We start from the raw sequence: 17,312 nt of genomic DNA, 5'->3' as shown, positions 1-17,312 counted from the left end.
AAGTCAATAGGGAGTTGTCACAGGCAAAGCCAACTTATATTCTCAAACTCAAATTATATGAGTTTTTCCGAGTTAGAGCTCGTAAACTTGAAAAATTCGAGATATGAGACTTTTTATTTAAACGAGTTTTCCTTTTTAATAAGTAAGCGACCATTTGATATGCAAGTTTATTGGATTTAGAAAAATAAACTCGAATTCACAAGCTTGAAAACTGATAAATAAGCCCATAACCTACATAAATTAAAAAGAGGTGGTTTAGGTAGGAAGAGAGTCTACATGATGTATATTTTTATTTTTTAGTACCCCTGCATGGGAATGTAAGTAGGGAAGACATATTTACCTCGGGCCCAATTTATTCGATACTTTTAACTGGACTTCATCATGCAAATATAAATAAGTAAAATCACTGGGAGCCAAATATCAGTTTAACTGTTTCTAGTATTTACATTTTGCCCCTTATAACTTCAGTTTATTGGCTGGCCAGCTCTCTGCAAGAAGTGGGTTTTCGGGATTTACCTCATATTGATCTCCTGCACACAACCTTGCAAATCCAGCTAGTCCTAAAATAAAAGGAAAACAAAACATGATGAAGTAATGTGTATAAAGAGAGATATTTTTAAGACACCTCTGCAAGGATATTGAACTCTGGCAGGGAGGAGAGGTGGGGGAAGTGAGGCATGGAATTCCCAATTTTAAAACCAGTTATCCAGAAAGCTTGGAATTAACCAAAGGCCATCTACCATAAATTTTATTTTGAACTATCCTAATTATTTTTTATAATAAAAAAAAATCTTGTATGTGATGGTTACTAAGCTTCATGTTAAAATGATTTGTAGCAGATAATAACACACAGTGGAATGGCACACCTGATAACATTCAATTTGTAACAAATGGGAAATTATTGACCACTTCCAACATGCAATACATCCATTAACCAATAACAATAAGCCCTGTCTTCTTTCCCTGTCTTTCATTATAGAAACTAAGATAATTGAAAGGCATGGTCTTTGAGACATATGGGTACTTAATTGTTATTGCTTTCACATGATCCCACATGGCAATATAGGAGACATATTGACCATATTTTCTCAACATATATTGGCACAAGGTATATGGTTGACATATTTGTGTGGAGTGGTTCACTAAACAGGCTATTACAGTTCTCTGACTTAGAATATAAATAAGGCCCATCATACAGTTTAAACCTGTTCTCCGTTATGATGCAGCATACTGTGAGTGTCTGTATGTGGCAGTTAAAAGACATGGGGGGAATTCACAAAAGTGGTTATATTGAGACAAAATAAAAGTGGAGATAGATTTTTGGGATTTTCCACCTAATTCACAAACCTCTATCTCCACTTTTGTGAATTTGTCTTTTAAGCAGACAGTTATCAGATTTTGTCATTTTCCAGACGTTTTTTTTTTATGAATCTGCCTTTAGCTCTTAGTAAATTTGTCGGTGCCATCAAACCCAGTCCCAAATCTACATGAGCCTTGGAATAAGGATTTTACCAGCAGGATTTTGCATTTCATATGCCATTTCACTTTGGGGGCATTTCCTGAGGGGTAATTTTAGTTTGCTCAGGGAAACTATACATCATTTTTTTCTATATTTCTGTGTAATTCCACTTTTGTAACAAGATTTAAGGGTCTAAATACCTTCTTCTCTAGCCCCTACTCATTACTGGGCAGCAGCAATCCAGCCAGGGGGGAGGGGAGCAAGCAGAGCAGGAACTGACTGCCTGTGACATCGCTAAGCCCCGCCCACCCTATGCATATTCACTGCACTTTAAGTAGCTCTGCTGAAGTCTATCAGGGCCAGGGCCCCAGCCACATACTGAAGAGTGAAGAGTCTAAACCAGAAGCTGGCATAAGGTCTGGGTAGAGCACAGTTTTCAAGCAGTTATGGACATAATTGAACCCAAAGGTATTATAATAAAAGCACTTCTATTTTACATTATTTTACATGGTTTAGTGCATTGTTAAAATTTATGGTATATGTCCCCTTTAAAGGGCATGTCAACCCCAAAAATTATTTTTTGCATAATGAAAGAAAACATAATTCTAAGCAACTTTCCAATATGAAATAATTAAAAAATTTTAGCGCTTTAAACGTTATTTGTAACTGTAATTGCTATTGAAAGCGGCATTTGCTGAACTCCTGGTTGTTACATTTTAAACAATGTTGCAAAGGTCTTGCTTCTCCAGCATTACAGGTCTGTCAGTCTGCTGCCTTGTGTTACATTGTTTCAACAGTCTGAGCCCCCAGGGCAGAGAATAGAAAAGGACAGGCAAGCACTGCTTGTAATAGCAATTATATATACAACTAACTCAAAAACCATTACAAACTTGTAATAAATGTATATTGCAAAGCTGCTTAGAATTTTGGTTTCTTTTATTAAGCAAAAAATTATATTTTGATTTGCCTTGTCCTTTTTAAGAGGGGGCACTGCTGCTAAAACTAAAATTTTGCCTGGGAGGCTTTAATTTTCCTTTAAATAAAAATGGATATATTCATTCAAAATGTTATTATTGCCCCATTCATTAAGCTAAAACTAGCATAACAATGCAAATGTGAGGTAAAAAACTTTTTTATATAAAACATATCAATTCAACTTTTTGTTTAATCAGTGTTTTACTTGCTTATAAAATGTCAATGAGGCCCCCCCCCCCCCCCGTGGCTCACTTATCAACTTTCTCAGAGAATGTTGATAAATGGAGGATTCATTCTCCCTACTTATTAAACACTCCCCCTAGTTATATAGGTCTTGAGCAAACAGCAGGCTTCTCAGTTAGGATACACCAACTGCCGCTATGTAGCAAATAAAAAACATCCTATAAGTGGGAGGAGGTAGGATAGCCTAGTGGTAGGGAGACCGCCCTGTGACGACGGGGTTGCAGGTTCAATTCCCTCCTCCGGGGTCCGCCTCGTGACTGCCCTGGGCACGGTCACATAACCTCCCAACGTGAAGATATCAGCCTTTAGAAATGGGCTGGTGGAGCGATGTCCAGATTTTTTTTCAGTGGCTGCATTTACATTTTCCACAAATCCTCTCTTTGCATTTTCAAGGGAATTGTGTTGTCCATGGCAGCTGAAAGCAACTGTCACAGGAAAAATCCGTTTCTTATCACTGGCAATAAGAAACCAATTGATAGGTGAGCTGAGCTGCAGCACAGGGACAATGTGCAAGTGCATTTTAGGGTTATTTTTGGGAATTTTATTAGGATATATGGAAATAATCACAGAACAGAATCTACACTGGGGAGCTGATAGGAGAGTAATGGAGATATTCCCTGAGCCGTATAATAGTGCCCAGATGGTATGTAATACAGGCGATATCCTTTGAGCGCTATCTGTTATCCCCTGCTGGTATATGGTACAGGGGATTCACCCTACTTCTATGCATTATCAGTAACTCTTCAGCCAGAATATAGTTCAGCAGGGGGTACGCTAACCATTTAGCTGTTTTGTATAGACAACTGCCCCAGTATTGAGTATGCTGCAGGCTACACTGATTCCCAAGCAGCCACAGCTCATGTATCTAAATGGATTACTAATGAACTCTGAGCAGCGAATTGCCTTTGCATCTTTATACAAAATGAATATTAAAGTGGTCAGGTTCCATTTGCCAAAACACTGTCCAGTCAGGGGTCGCAACACAAACTGGGCAAATGTTAAATACATTTATTCCCATTCATTCCTAATAGTGCAGGGCAGCCCTGGGTATTGCAGGGTTAAACTGAGAGCAAATTAAACACTTTGGGGGGAATTCACAAAAGTGGTGATATTCCGACAAAATAAAAGTGGAGATAGATTTGTCGCATTTTCCACCTAATTCACAAACAAGATTTAAGGGTCTAAATACCTTCTTCTCTAGCCCCTACTCATTACTGGTCAGCAGCAATCCGGCCCACTCCCCAACATGCCCGGTGATAAGGGGCCCAACAGGACTAGGGCCCGCTGGGTTTTTATCCATTGCCTTGTCGGGCCAGTCCAACCCTGTACCCCAATATCCCAGTTTGGGTGCCAGTGTGTATGTGCCACCAAGATGGCTGCTGGGAACAGGTGGGGACCAATGCTGTTAAGCAGCTCTGTAGTTCTGTACATGCTATGGGGGCACAGATAAGTTGGGGCAACTTAAACCACTTCACAACTCAGTGAAGTGGTTAAAGAGGGGGCACTGCTGCTAAAACTAAAAATTTGCCTGGGAGGCTTTACTTTTTCTTTTAATAAAAATGTTTACAATATATTCACACAAAATGTTATTATTGCCTCATTCATTAACCTAAAACTAGCATAACAATGCAAATGTGAGGTAAAAACTTTTTATATATAAGATATAAATTAAAATTATTTTAATCAGTGTTTTACTTGTTTATAAAATGTTAATGAGGCTTTTTGCACCTATTGTTCTAGGGTTAGACTGAAACTTGTCCCCTAACAATAGTCTGCTAATCCCCATTAATATGTTAATGATCCCCTAATGGGGCCCCTACCTTAGGTGTGAATTGGAGACTGGGTGAAACCAAACAAAAATGTCGGGAAAAAATGTCGTTAAAACGTCGTATAAATGTCGTTTAAACGACAAATTCACAAAAGTGTCTGTAAACTGTCTTTCATTCACCAAAAACAGAAAAGTGGCGGTTGAGTTGGAATTTAGGCGGATTTCTGTTTGTGAATCTGGAGAAAGTGTTTTCCAACAGTTTTTCCACCACTTTTACTCCAAAAAAGGGCTACCTCCACTTTTGTGAATTCCCCCCATAGTCTTGCTGGATAGATAGGTTTAGAGACAATTGGTACTGTGAGAGACTTGTACAAAAGGTCATAAAGGTTGAATGGGCCATTTCATGTGGAACCTTAAGAAAAAGGTTTAAAATCATATAATACCCATAGTTATATATTACTAAATATTGGCCTATCGTGCTTAACAATCCCTGGCGTTACCTACTAAGGCAACAGGAAAAATTTAGAAGGCAAACATTTTCTTTAATGAAAAGTGTAACATGATGTGTAAGAAAAAATTGTGTCATTCAGTTTGTATTTAAAAGGCACCTGTCACCTCCCAAATTGTTTCCCCCATCAGAGGTGTTGGCTAATTAAGAGCACACTCTGACTGAGGTAAACAATAGTTGTAAAAAAGAAAAAAAGCCCCTGCCAGTGCTAGGACGCCAGCACCAGGAGGGAGGGTGGATGGGCACATGTGCATAATGAGCGAGTGCCACAATTTGCTTATTATGCGCCTGTAGTATTATGTAGGCTTGTGAGGCACATCCAACGCTCCTCTGGCAGCCATGTTTTATTGCGTGCAATAAAACATGGCTGCCTTCGCAGGAGGCCTTCCACTATTAAAAAAAAAAAAAAAAAATTGTTTTCCCCAACTACATTGCAGACTCTATGAGCCCACACCTCTGGTGTGGGAAACAATTTGAGGGGTGACAAGCACCGTTTAAGATTATCTGTGTAATGTTATGTTTGTGAGAAAATGCTTGAAAAATGGTGTTCTCACCTTTCATCTTAATGTGAAACTCCCCTAGCTGGCTTTCCAAGTCATTCTCGAGCACACACATGTTCTAAGAGGATAAAAAAAAAAAAATAGACTTTATCTTTGAGATATATTAAAATTTAGCTTTTTTTTTGACTAGTGTAGTTTGATCTTAATTGAAAATCAGGGAATACTTTTTTTAAAAATAAATGTAAGCTGTGGTATAAAATTAAACAATTGGCAATATATATATATATATATAAATAATATATATAAAATATATAAAGGGCAATGACTTAGGGGGAAGCAATTAAGATATTTATTTAAAAGGGGCTCTATCAATGATATTTAAATATTTAAATATGAACCAAACTGTGGTAAATACTTTTTTTTAACAAATATGTTTTGTTTGTTTATTGCAGTTTTTGAAGTATAAAGGATAAATTGAGATATTTTATTATCCTTTTGTTTCCTGCAATTCAGACAGGTATTGGACCTATTATCCAGAATGCTTGGGACCTGGGGCATTCCCAATAAGGGATCTTTCAATAATTTGGATCTCCATATCTTAAGTCTACTAAAAAATTATTTAAGCATTAATTAAACCCAATTGGATTATATCTTAGCTAGGATCAAGCAAATTATCAAGGAAATAATTTTTTAAAATTTGAATTATTTGATTAAAATGTCTATGGGAGATGGTCTTCACAAAATTCAGAGCTTTCTGGATAATGGGTTTCCTGGTCCCATACCTGTAGTACATAGCAAATTGCTGACTAAAGTTGTCAGTAGGTCACTCATGGTTGCAGCCATGGAAATAAAATGTTAGGCCGAGTAAAAAATAATAATGCACTCTAGACCTTTATAATCAGTGTCTTAAAGCAGCATCCTCCATATGAATTGAAAGGCACTAATTTTGTGCAATAGCAGTATTAACCTCTAGCAACCAATAAGATATTTGTAGGTGACCAGTAAATACTACCTGCTGATTGGATGCCATGGATTACTGCACCTGGGCATATTACATCTAAAAACTGGAGTTCTTTACCAGCAGCTTGTCTCAAAAAAGTCTAGGCTAAAATATGCCTTGAATATAAGGCAGTAACAGGAAAAATGTGTTTGTGCTCACTTCAGTATATTCCTTGTAACCTTTCCCAGCCTCTGAAAGGCTCTCTCTAGCTTCTTTGCTGCCAGGTGAGGCTGTGTAAGCTTTAACCATATTATGTGCACCATCCCTTAGCCTGCGCTGGATACAGTATGCTTCATAAAGTTCATCTATCTGTAAACAGAAAAAAAACACGCTTTATAGGGATTTTATGAATGAAAGATGAAGTGATTGGCATGAAGTCATTTGGACAAACAGAATTTTGAAAAGATAATTGGTTTGTTTAAGGTTTAGGTACACAAGGAGATTTGTTTCGGTTATATCTTCGCTACCGCAGACAAAAAAATCTCCCAAAAAAGACTATCTATAGAATAACATTAACATCACAACAAGAAAACCTTTTACTCGTGGCGATCTGGCTTAACCACGAAAAAATGCGAAGGGAAGAAGATGACCGCGAGTAATAGGTTTTACTTGCGGCCATCTAAATGTTATGCTATAGAAATGTCTTTTTTTGTGAAATTTGTCACACACAGAAGGAAGATTTAACAAAGGCCAACTCTTAGCTTAATGAGAAAAAGCTTTAGAGAATATGCTTTCCTGTTGCTGGGATTATGGAGGAAAAAACACTGTCTGGGCAGATGGAGCCTGGATAATTTCATTAACTAAACAATTTCTATTATCTCACATAATCTGAAGTCACTAGTTTCTCTACTGTCCTGAACTATGTATATGCTTTTCCTATATTTTACACAAAGCAATTAAATATCAAGTTCATAAAATACAGGGGCAGGTAAAAAAACAAACCTGAAAACTTATTTATTAACAGTACAGAATTACTAACCTTACTTGTATGAAACTCTAGCCTTCGAATAAATCGTTCAATGGATTTCACATGCTGTAAAACAAAACAAAAACATATATACATATATATATTTTTTTTTTTTAAATGGGGAATGTTATCAGTCACAATACAAGAAAAAGCAACTTGGTTCACTAGAGAGTGCGTAACATTTTGGACCCCACCCCCCCAGGTGTATTTGCACACTGGAACAAGTCCCTCTTCACAATGTTTGTTATCTACAGGCAGGGAACAAGTGGGAAGGAAAGAACCGGCTTTATTGGGCAGGTCTCTGCTATTCAACCCAGAATATCCAAAGATTGTAAAATGCATGATATGTGTAAGCGGTTAAACAGTAAGTAGATCACCACATACACAGAGCCACAAATATATAATTAGAAACCAACTCCTAGAAAACAAAAAGTCACAAACCAATTGGATACTACTTGCAAGTCAGATATAACTTGTGGGGAATACACCCAATCTCTTTAGATTTTGTCAAATCCAACTGTTTTTTATGGGATTTGTTCAAATCAGAGAGCCTGACCAAACTAAATACAAAACACCAATGGGCACATTTACTAAAGCTTGTTTTTTTTCTGGCCTTAAAAGTTGTATAAACTTGACATGGTATTAATTTGAATTAAACTTGATCAGATTACAGTTGAAAATCCCGCATTTTTTGAGTTGAAAGTAGAGTTAAAACTTGAAAAATTTGAGTTTAAACAGACGTTTGTTTCCATGAATCCTCTTTATTTTTCCCAAACAGAAATTGTCCCAGCAGCTATTTTAGCAGCATTGGCATTCATTCTTGAAAAACAATAATGTGTTTAAGTTTCACTTGAAACTGGGTGAAATAGAAATCAATGAGGGGGGTTAGCTTCCCCTTGAAACTGTGTGAAACAAAAAAACTAAACAAAAAAAAGGCGATTAACTGCTCCTTCAAACTAGGCGAAACAGAAAACAATAAAGGGATTTTCTCCTTGAAAATGTGTCAAGGACAGGCTGTCACTGACTGTCACTATTCCTCTACTATTCTAAACCTCCATAGGACGCAATGGTAATGGACAGATCAAACCGGTCAAATTTTTTTTTTTGAATAAAAAAAAAAAAAAAAGTTAACCAAACATTAATAAATCACAAATGATGTGTTATTTTAAAAAAAAAAAAAAAAAAAATTTATTGGAGGGAAATTTTAGAAAAACTTTGAATAAAAAAAAACTTTATTTTTCAATAAAGTAATATAAGAAAAATCAAGTACTGGCCAAAAACCCATTTGTAAATCTAAAAAAGAAATCAAGTAAAAAAACAAAAAAAACCCCACTTTTCTCAAAATTGCTTAGTAAATGTGCCCCTTAAAATCATGTGACTTGAGACCACCTGATGATGGAAGTTGTCTTTCTTTTTTTTACCATTTTTTGTCAAATTTGTATATGCATATTAGGGGTTTGATTCAGATGAATATTGTGTGGATTTGGTGTATCCCTCATCAACAGAAAAATCACTCAGAAAAACAGACAAAGTTGCAAAGCACTCACTGCAAGAATGATAAATTTGTTATATAGTGATAAAATCTATAGTTCTTAATTTAACTGTATCTGCAATGCTATTCTGCATCGATAGGACAGCTTTACAAATAGAGACCCTTTTCATTGAAACAGACTCTGCAGGGAGGGAGCTCAATTGAGGACAGTGGATCAGGGATTTTGTCTGGGTGCTTAAGTTCTCCTTGAAATGATGGCAAACTAGAAAAGAGTGAATCTTTTTACATCAGTTTACTTCTGTGGAGATGTTTTGACAGCCCCTATCTAATTCATATAAGTAATCTTGTACTTCTGCACCTTATGTTTAGCTGCATTGATCCCTGTCAACTTTGTATTACATGTAGCTTTCAGCAAAAATTATATGTATAAAAATAAAAGACCACCCTAATGTTATATCTTACTCTGCATGAAAAAGGAATGTTAAGAAAACCTACAGTGGGTTTTATCTTAGATATTACCTTTTTTATTGCTCGTTATTTTTTCAATCTTGGGACATTACTGTTTAACTGCAGTTTCACCTATTTTGCCCATAAGAGAAGAAAGATTAAGCAACTGGATAAAGTTTGCACAGACACGCTGGAGTTTTGAGTGTAATTCTGACAATATTCACAAGAAGTTTTTATGGAACTAAAATATCTTTACAACTACTAAAAATGTTAAATGAACATATATTTAAAGTTGCTTATGCAGAAAAAGTGTTCTTGGGACAAGAACTTGAACAGAAAAGGAACTCCCCACACAGATCTCCCCTATTTACTTCCACAGTCACTGACTAGAATCAAGCCTCTTCTTTTGGCTTCCTATAAATTATTATTTATGGAATATATGTCTTGTGCTGAACTGGATTTGTGTCCCTTTTCCGCAGCCATTATTTTGCCATTTAGATTTATTTTATTTTCTTATGCCTTTGTTTGGAATGCCTGGTGGGTATTCAGAAGGTAAGTAGTAAAATCACTTTCCTGATTAAGTTACCAAGAAGATCTAGAAAAAATAAATGGGTGAATAACCTGCACTATTTTTTGCTAGAACAGGAAGAGGCGTTCTTGCTTTTAATGTTTGGCTTAATTACCCATTTCTCTTACCTGTCTTCCTTCCCCTACCCCTGTCTCTGTTGTCTTCCACTTCTGGTTTCTGTGCAACATGCCTTAGTTATTAGATTTAAATACCCCTACAATGAAAAGGTTACTATTGATAGTTTCATATAAAAATCATGGAATATTTTAAAGATGGCCATACCTTGTCCAGATCATATAGAAAGCCCTGAAAGAGCAAAGAGATACATTTTTACTATAACATACGAGCAACATCCGTCTGTCAATTTATAAAGGTCCATATATATATATATATATCTTTATATCTATCTAAAACACAATCTCCTAATCTACTATAAAAAATTAAAATCGAAGATTACAAAATTTTTAAGGGGCTGTTCATCTTTATATTAAAGGAATACTGTCATGGGAAAACATGTTTTTTCAAAACATATCAGTTAATAGAACTTCTCTATAAAAATCCTTCATTGCAATCCATTTTTAATACCACAAACAGGTTTTAATATTTAATTTTGAAATTTCACATGGGGCTAGCCATATTCTTCATTTTCCAGGGCGCCACAGTCATGTGATCTTTACTTCTTTTACTACACTGCGCTGCAAGTTGGAGTGATATCACTTTCCTCCCAGCAGCCGATCAGCAGAGCAATGGGAAGGGAGCAAGATAGCAGCTCCCAGTAGATATCAGAAAAGCACTGAATAGTAGGAAATCCAAGTCCGGTTTGGGACTCCTCCAGGTACATGGGAGTAGGAGAAACAATAAGTTACCTAAAAGTAGTTCTAATGTGTAGTGCTGGCTCCTTCTGAAAGCTCAGACTCAGGCACAATGCTGCCAACACACCAATATTTAAACTAAAAATAATTACATTTGTTGGTTCAAGAATAAAATTTTAAATTGTAGAGTAAATTTTATTTATTTATGTGGGCAGTGATATACCGAGAATTCGCCATTGCTGTTTATGCTATATTTGTATATACTGTATATATTTTTATTGTCAGCAGCTATCTGGCAACTAGGGTTTAATTTACCTTAGCATCCAGGCAGTGCTTTAAATGAGATACTTGAAAATAATAGGAGAGGGCTTGAACAGAAAGATAAGTAATTAAATTGAAAATAAAAATAAACTTTTAAAAAATAGCTGAAAGAGGTAGAACAGGAAGCTAAATCCTTAAACTATAAAAAAAAAAATTACAATGTGGCTAAAAATAGGAAAAATATATCTACATGCTAGAAGTTTAAATGCTGCATTGCACATTTTTAAATACTTTTAAAACACATAATTCTAATATATTAATATGTTAAGTGTTATAAGAAAGAAGTGTTTAAGAAAGTTTACACATTTCAGTATGTTTTAGAAAAGATCATATATTCTTAGCAATACACATAAGTTAATCAAACCAACTATTATATCCAATATAATGTTCTTATAAAAAAGTATAACTTAATCTTTATTTTCTTTAATCAGTGTTATATCTTTAAAGGGCATTAGAACAATTCTGCTTGAGTTGAACAGACATGTAGAGTAAGTGAATCATCACACTAATACAACTGAAGTCATTGATCTATATTTCAGCCAAAAATGAATACAGGCAAGTAAATAAAGAAAGTATTTATCCTGTCCCCACCTTGAGTATATAGGTACACCTGAGGGGCCTGTGTAAGATTCACATATCATATTAAGATGGCAGATTAAGGTGAGCTGAAAACAAATTCTCCTGGCTATAGACCAGTCTATATTTAACTTTAAGCATGTCTACACAGTTCAATCCACTGTAAAATACTCCATATGAAAAAGAGCCCTGTACATGCTGGAAAACAATAGTGTTGATCATGGGTATGGGTATGGGACTGGCTCATGGGTTTAGAAAGCCTAGTTCCAATTTAGTACTTTTTTTTTGTAATATTCCAATTAAAAACGAAAGATACCTACCAGCCTTGAGTTCCTTTTGGACTCTTTGATCTGTTTTGTTAGTTTATCTAGTTCAATTTGATGAACTTCTAAGTAGGCCCTGTAAACAATAACATTAATAATGTGAGATTAATGCACAGTGGACAGATAAACGAGCGGCAGAGAGAGAGAGAGAGAGAGAGACAGGTCTGTTACCACAAACATTTTTCAAAAGATTGTATTATAAAATGTTGGCAGGACAACATTTTTTTATTTGCACTTTCAACACTTTCCAGCTATCACATTTTGAGCATACAGCAAATTATTTATCACATTTAGAAATGACACAATAGATGTGACGGTGAGTTAGAAAAATTAAAGGGGTCGTTCCCTTTTAAATTAACTTTTGGTATGATGCAGAAAATGCTATTCTGAGACAATTTGCATCTGGTCTTCATTTTTATTATTTGTGGTTTTTGAATTATCTAGTGTTTTCTCCAGCAGCTGTCCAGATTAGAATTTGAGTGGGTATCTGGTTGTTAGGGTCCAATTTAACCTAGTAATCAGACAGTGGTTTGAAATAGAGACAGGAATATAAATAGAGGAGGGCCTAAATAAAAGAGAACTATTAAAAAGTAACAATAACCATAAAATTGTAGCCTTACAGAGCAATAGATTTTTGGTTGCTGGGGTCAGTGACCCCCATTTGAGAGATGAAGTCAGAAGAGGAAGGCAAATCATTTAAAACCTATAAAAAATAAAAACTTAAGACCAATTGAAAAGTTGCTAAAAATAGGCCATTCCATAACATACTCACATTTAACTTGAAGATAAACCACCCCTTTAAGAGAATCACGCTATGTCAAACTTCTCCTTTAATGATTCTGCAACATTCATAATTTGCCCTGCAGTTGATATCTTGTAATTTCCTTACCCCTAGTTTACTTTTCTTATGATATCCTGTTATAGTGGCAGAAAGTTATTTTTTTAATGGAGCAGCTAACCATGTTCTATTAGTTGTCAGCATTATTAATCTTTCGGTTAAGGGATTTCTAATTATTCTGGATTTTGTTCCCCAAAAAAACGAACTTGGGATACAGACCAATTCATATAACAGCATCCAGAATTACTGCAACATATCTCAGTAGTAGTATTTTGCCTTTTACCTGCCTTTTGCCACATCTGCCATTCAATCCCAGGCTTAAGATGGAATTCCAACTATAAGGTTCACAGTAAATATTTTGTAGAAGTTTGTTAATAAATGCACTGTTGTGATGCACAGCAAGTCCCAAAAAAGGGTGGTTCTGGCCAAAACATAATGCTTTAACTGGAGATATCAGCAGTGTTATTCGTATTTTATGGGCCTTTATTATGGTAATAGTAATGTGATCAAATGCCAGGATCACTTGAAATAGTTTATTACACACTTTTTACAGAAGCCCAGTAAAGCTCAATAAATTATTTCAAGCATATTCTGTTCGAAATGCCTGCATTTGATCTCCCAATGTAGCACAGAGCAGAGTTCAGATTGAAACTGCAAAAGACCTGTAGCTGTGGAGTAAAGACACAAAAGTAAAAAGTAAGTGCATGCTAGTGAGGGAGTGAGAAGCGGTGGACCGTTTGAAAACTGGATTATATTAAAATTATGATGTCAAACAGTAAAGTCTATGAAGCCTTTAAGCAGACCAGGGACCATAAACAGACTTTGGAAGGTCACATCTGGCCCACGGGCCTCCAGGACATGCCTGCTGTATGGCATTGGCTTTCAGCCAAACATATGTTTAACATAAAAGCATCCATAGATGCACGGCGCAAAGTTACACGGATACATATGTCAAAACCTCTTGAAGTTAATAGGCTCTAGGGTTTTCTTTTTATGCCCTTAACTGCCGACACACAATTCACAAACAGTGAATTGGAATATGTAATTTCCCTACCTTCCCTACACCTGCGGTGTGCAACAGTGTGGTTGAACTTGTTTTTCCCAATTAGCTGAGTTGCTTGGTAATTAACTGGGCCATTGATATAACTTGTGGCGTCTAATGAATATAATACAATAATTTTTGTTGCCACAAACTTTGCCTCAGGTGGTTGTGTGTGGTTTATGCTTCTAATTTATAAAGACTACAAAAAGTCACCAGTGCAGGCTCAAAGTATATTAATAAAAAATACCTTAAATCCCGATTTAATTTTCAGTTTGGACAATACTTACCCCAAACCCCTTTTCAGGGCATTATACACCTCATCCACCCGGTCAGGCTGCGGCACCTTTGGAGGAGGGGACTTGTGAGACATTGAAAACATTCTCCGGACTCTAGATCCAGATTTTCGAGAGATTGTGGGTGTCTGGAAAGTTGGTAGATGCCTAAGAATTGTAAACAGACAATTTTCTTTGCTATTACACAATGCTGCAACAAGAAAAACATCACACAAACATTTCCCTAAATCCTTTCTATAAATTACAACATTTATCTTCAAACAACATTTATTGCGTCAAAAACACCATGGCCACAGACCTCTCTGCTGTAACCCTATAATCATGCATCCCACCACCTCAAACTGCAGCTGCTGGGAAATCCAATGCTATTACAGCATGTGATCATCTGTGGGCTTTTCCGTATCGCTATGCTGTAGACATTAGGTGATGGCTTAAAAATTACCAGTTGTAATAATTGGTCACAATCCTCTAACGTGGCCTGACAATGGAGGCAGAGAACCTCGTTAATTTAAGCAGCTATAAGTGCCATTCAGTGTGCCAAGTTTTAAACCTTGGTATAAATAATAAGATATAAACACCAAGGTTAGTGCCACAAGGCGCCTAGGTCAATCCATGGTGGCACTATCTAATGTAGCCAGAGATGGGGTCAGCTTACATCAGTGAGCATCCCTCTTTTTCTAGGGAAAGAAGGCAAGCCATTTGTAATTTGTCTTCTGCCACAATGGCACCATAGCTATTGTTAAAAGTTAAATGGCAGTCTTAAGAGATTTTCACATGGTCCTGAAAATGCAATGTGACAGTCTCTCTTCTGGTCCCACTCCCCAATCCAAAAGTATTTGAGTTATTGAGACAGTTATGAGACAGCTGTAGGACTATGTCAGAGATCAAGATGAATTTCAAATTACACTCATTTTCACAGAAACATATTATCTACAATACCGTGTGCAGACTGCAGCCATTAGCTAATTGTGAATTGCTAATGTATGTATGTATGTATGTATGTATGTATGTATAACTTTATTTATAAAGCGCCACAAGGGTACGCAGTGCTGTACAGTCTTACAGAATACAAAATTACACACAGGGAGGACAAGTGATATAATATATATATATATATATACATATATATATTTATTGTAAGTGCCATGTGGTATGAGACACAGTAGGAAGGAGGTCCCTGCCCCATAGAGCTTACACTCTAAGTATGTGGTGCAGTTATTTAAAAAGGGATCCCATTCTCAGCCTGAAAACTATAGGCCTGTTAGTCTGACATCAGTAGTAGGAAAGCTTTTGGAAGGGGTAATAAGGGATAGGATACTTGAATACATTGCAGTTCACAATACCATAAGTTTGTGATGTTGTAATGGCAGATTCTGTTAATGCCTGGATAAGTTTTTGAACAGAATATCCAAGGCTTTTGTGATACTAATATCGGTTTTATATATATATATATATATATATATATATATATATATATATATATATATATATATGCCCAGTATTGGTAAATAAGTTTCTTATTCCCTTATAATGATGTCATATTGGAATCTTGTTGTGGCTATTGCGTGCGCTGTAAATTGCATCAGCCTTGAAGAGTCAAACTTGGGGAGTTTTTGTCTACTTTTCTGAAGCACATCCCACAGCAGGTTCCTGCATCTCTTTCTTAAAGGAGAAGGAAAGGTAAAAACTAATTAAGCTTTATCAGAAAAGTCTATGTAAATACAGCCATAAGCATAAGCTGCACTGACTTCTCTGTCAAAAGAAACATGATTTCTAGTCTGTTTTCCTCTGCCAGAGACAAGCAGCTCTCTCCTCTCTCCCCCCTCGAGAATGCTAAGAACTCCCCCCCCCCCTTAGAAATGTGTGATCTGAGCCAATCAGCAGAAAGCTTCCTCATAGTTTTACACACTTAGCATGTACACTGGTCTTGGTGCAGAAGTGAGGCATTATGGGAACTTTCAGTGTTTTTTTTTCCTGAGGCTTCTGATCATCTTAATGGGAGAAATATGGGGAGACTAAAGGGCACTATTGAGAAAACTGAAGGTATGCCTGCAGCTTGAGATTAACTCTTTATTAGCCTTTCCTCTCCTTTAAGATAGTGGTTTTAGAAAATTCAGATTTTGTGGAAGCAGATGTTCAGATACATAATTATGCATATTTTGCAACTGTTCCTTTTTGCAAGACAGTTCCACATATTGGACAGGAGAAGCAGATTTTTGTGGTGAGATTGGGCAGAGTCTGGTCGGATCAGGGTGTAGTCTAATTTGCCCCTCATTTAATAATTAAAATTTTGAGAACTGTGAACTGGTTTTTTTTCCAGCTAACTCTTGCTAATAAAAAAAAGAAAAAACACAGGAGAACAAAAAGGAGAATTTCCAAAGCTCTTTGAGTATCTTAAAGAAAACCTTATCACATTGTACACAAAAGCATATTTTAGAAATTACAAAGACAAAATTCCTGAATAGATAAGCCAAGATAAGGCAGGCTGCTAGTTTGGGCCCATACACAGGTAATAAGCTACTGACTGAAGAAGCAATCAAACTATCAGCTTTAATAGGTAATAAGCTACTGACTGTAGAAGTAATCAAAACCATCAGCTTTAAGTAAGATTTTATTCTCTTCCAGTTAGATCTGCAAAGATATGGATGCTTTTTAGCAAGTATAAAAAAAAAACCCACAAGGCTAATTGTATTCATACTCCCAGTACAATGTTAGTCCAGGGACTGGTCTGTAGTTATGTTTTTATGTATTTTTGAAACTACCAGGTTCTAGTTACAATCCTGAAAATCATACCTGGTCTTTTCGTATGTTGAGTTGACCCCAGCAAATGATTGGCTTCTAGACACTGATGCAGAAATAACCCTCCTTTGAGGTCGCACAGATAGTGACATGGTGGATTGTGCCTTGGGAGTGCTCCCTGAAAGAAAATAAACAAGAGGTATTGTAGCATCCATTTGACCAAAAATCACAAAATACTACTAAAACCTTTTGCCAAACATGAATACTATGCCTGTATGGCATATTTCACACATATTGTACACTTGGAATTTATTGCTGATACTGAGTTTTTAAAAACCTCGCTGACTAATTGCCCCGTTGCCCTAAATCTCTCTGTGAAAGAAAAATTGTGGGTTCTGATTCAGTTACACTGAACACTTAACATTAAGTCAAATCCTAAAC

General features: G+C 36.1%; 1 protein-coding gene across 4 annotated transcripts in view; it reads right to left on the bottom strand.

Annotated features, from left to right (window-relative positions):
• The window catches only part of ripor1 (RHO family interacting cell polarization regulator 1), a 76,780-nt gene that overhangs the window by 28,282 nt on the left and 31,186 nt on the right, over positions 1-17,312 (bottom strand). For all 4 annotated transcript variants that reach the window (XM_004913506.4, XM_031900706.1, XM_031900705.1 and 1 more), the window contains exons 2-9: positions 16,926-17,049; positions 14,127-14,279; positions 11,957-12,035; positions 10,210-10,233; positions 7,433-7,486; positions 6,613-6,762; positions 5,508-5,571; positions 517-560 (exon numbers count right to left, since the gene is read on the bottom strand). In XM_004913506.4, coding sequence (XP_004913563.2) covers positions 517-560; positions 5,508-5,571; positions 6,613-6,762; positions 7,433-7,486; positions 10,210-10,233; positions 11,957-12,035; positions 14,127-14,279; positions 16,926-17,023 — 666 coding nt within the window. In that variant the 5' untranslated portion in view covers positions 17,024-17,049. The remainder of the gene's footprint in view (positions 1-516; positions 561-5,507; positions 5,572-6,612; positions 6,763-7,432; positions 7,487-10,209; positions 10,234-11,956; positions 12,036-14,126; positions 14,280-16,925; positions 17,050-17,312) is intronic.

The sequence above is a fragment of the Xenopus tropicalis genome, chromosome 4 (assembly GCF_000004195.4).
Source record: "Xenopus tropicalis strain Nigerian chromosome 4, UCB_Xtro_10.0, whole genome shotgun sequence".
NCBI classification, from domain to species: domain Eukaryota; kingdom Metazoa; phylum Chordata; class Amphibia; order Anura; family Pipidae; genus Xenopus; species Xenopus tropicalis.
The sequence above is the reverse complement of the archived record's forward strand: the minus strand, read 5'-3'. Positions and strand labels throughout refer to the sequence as shown.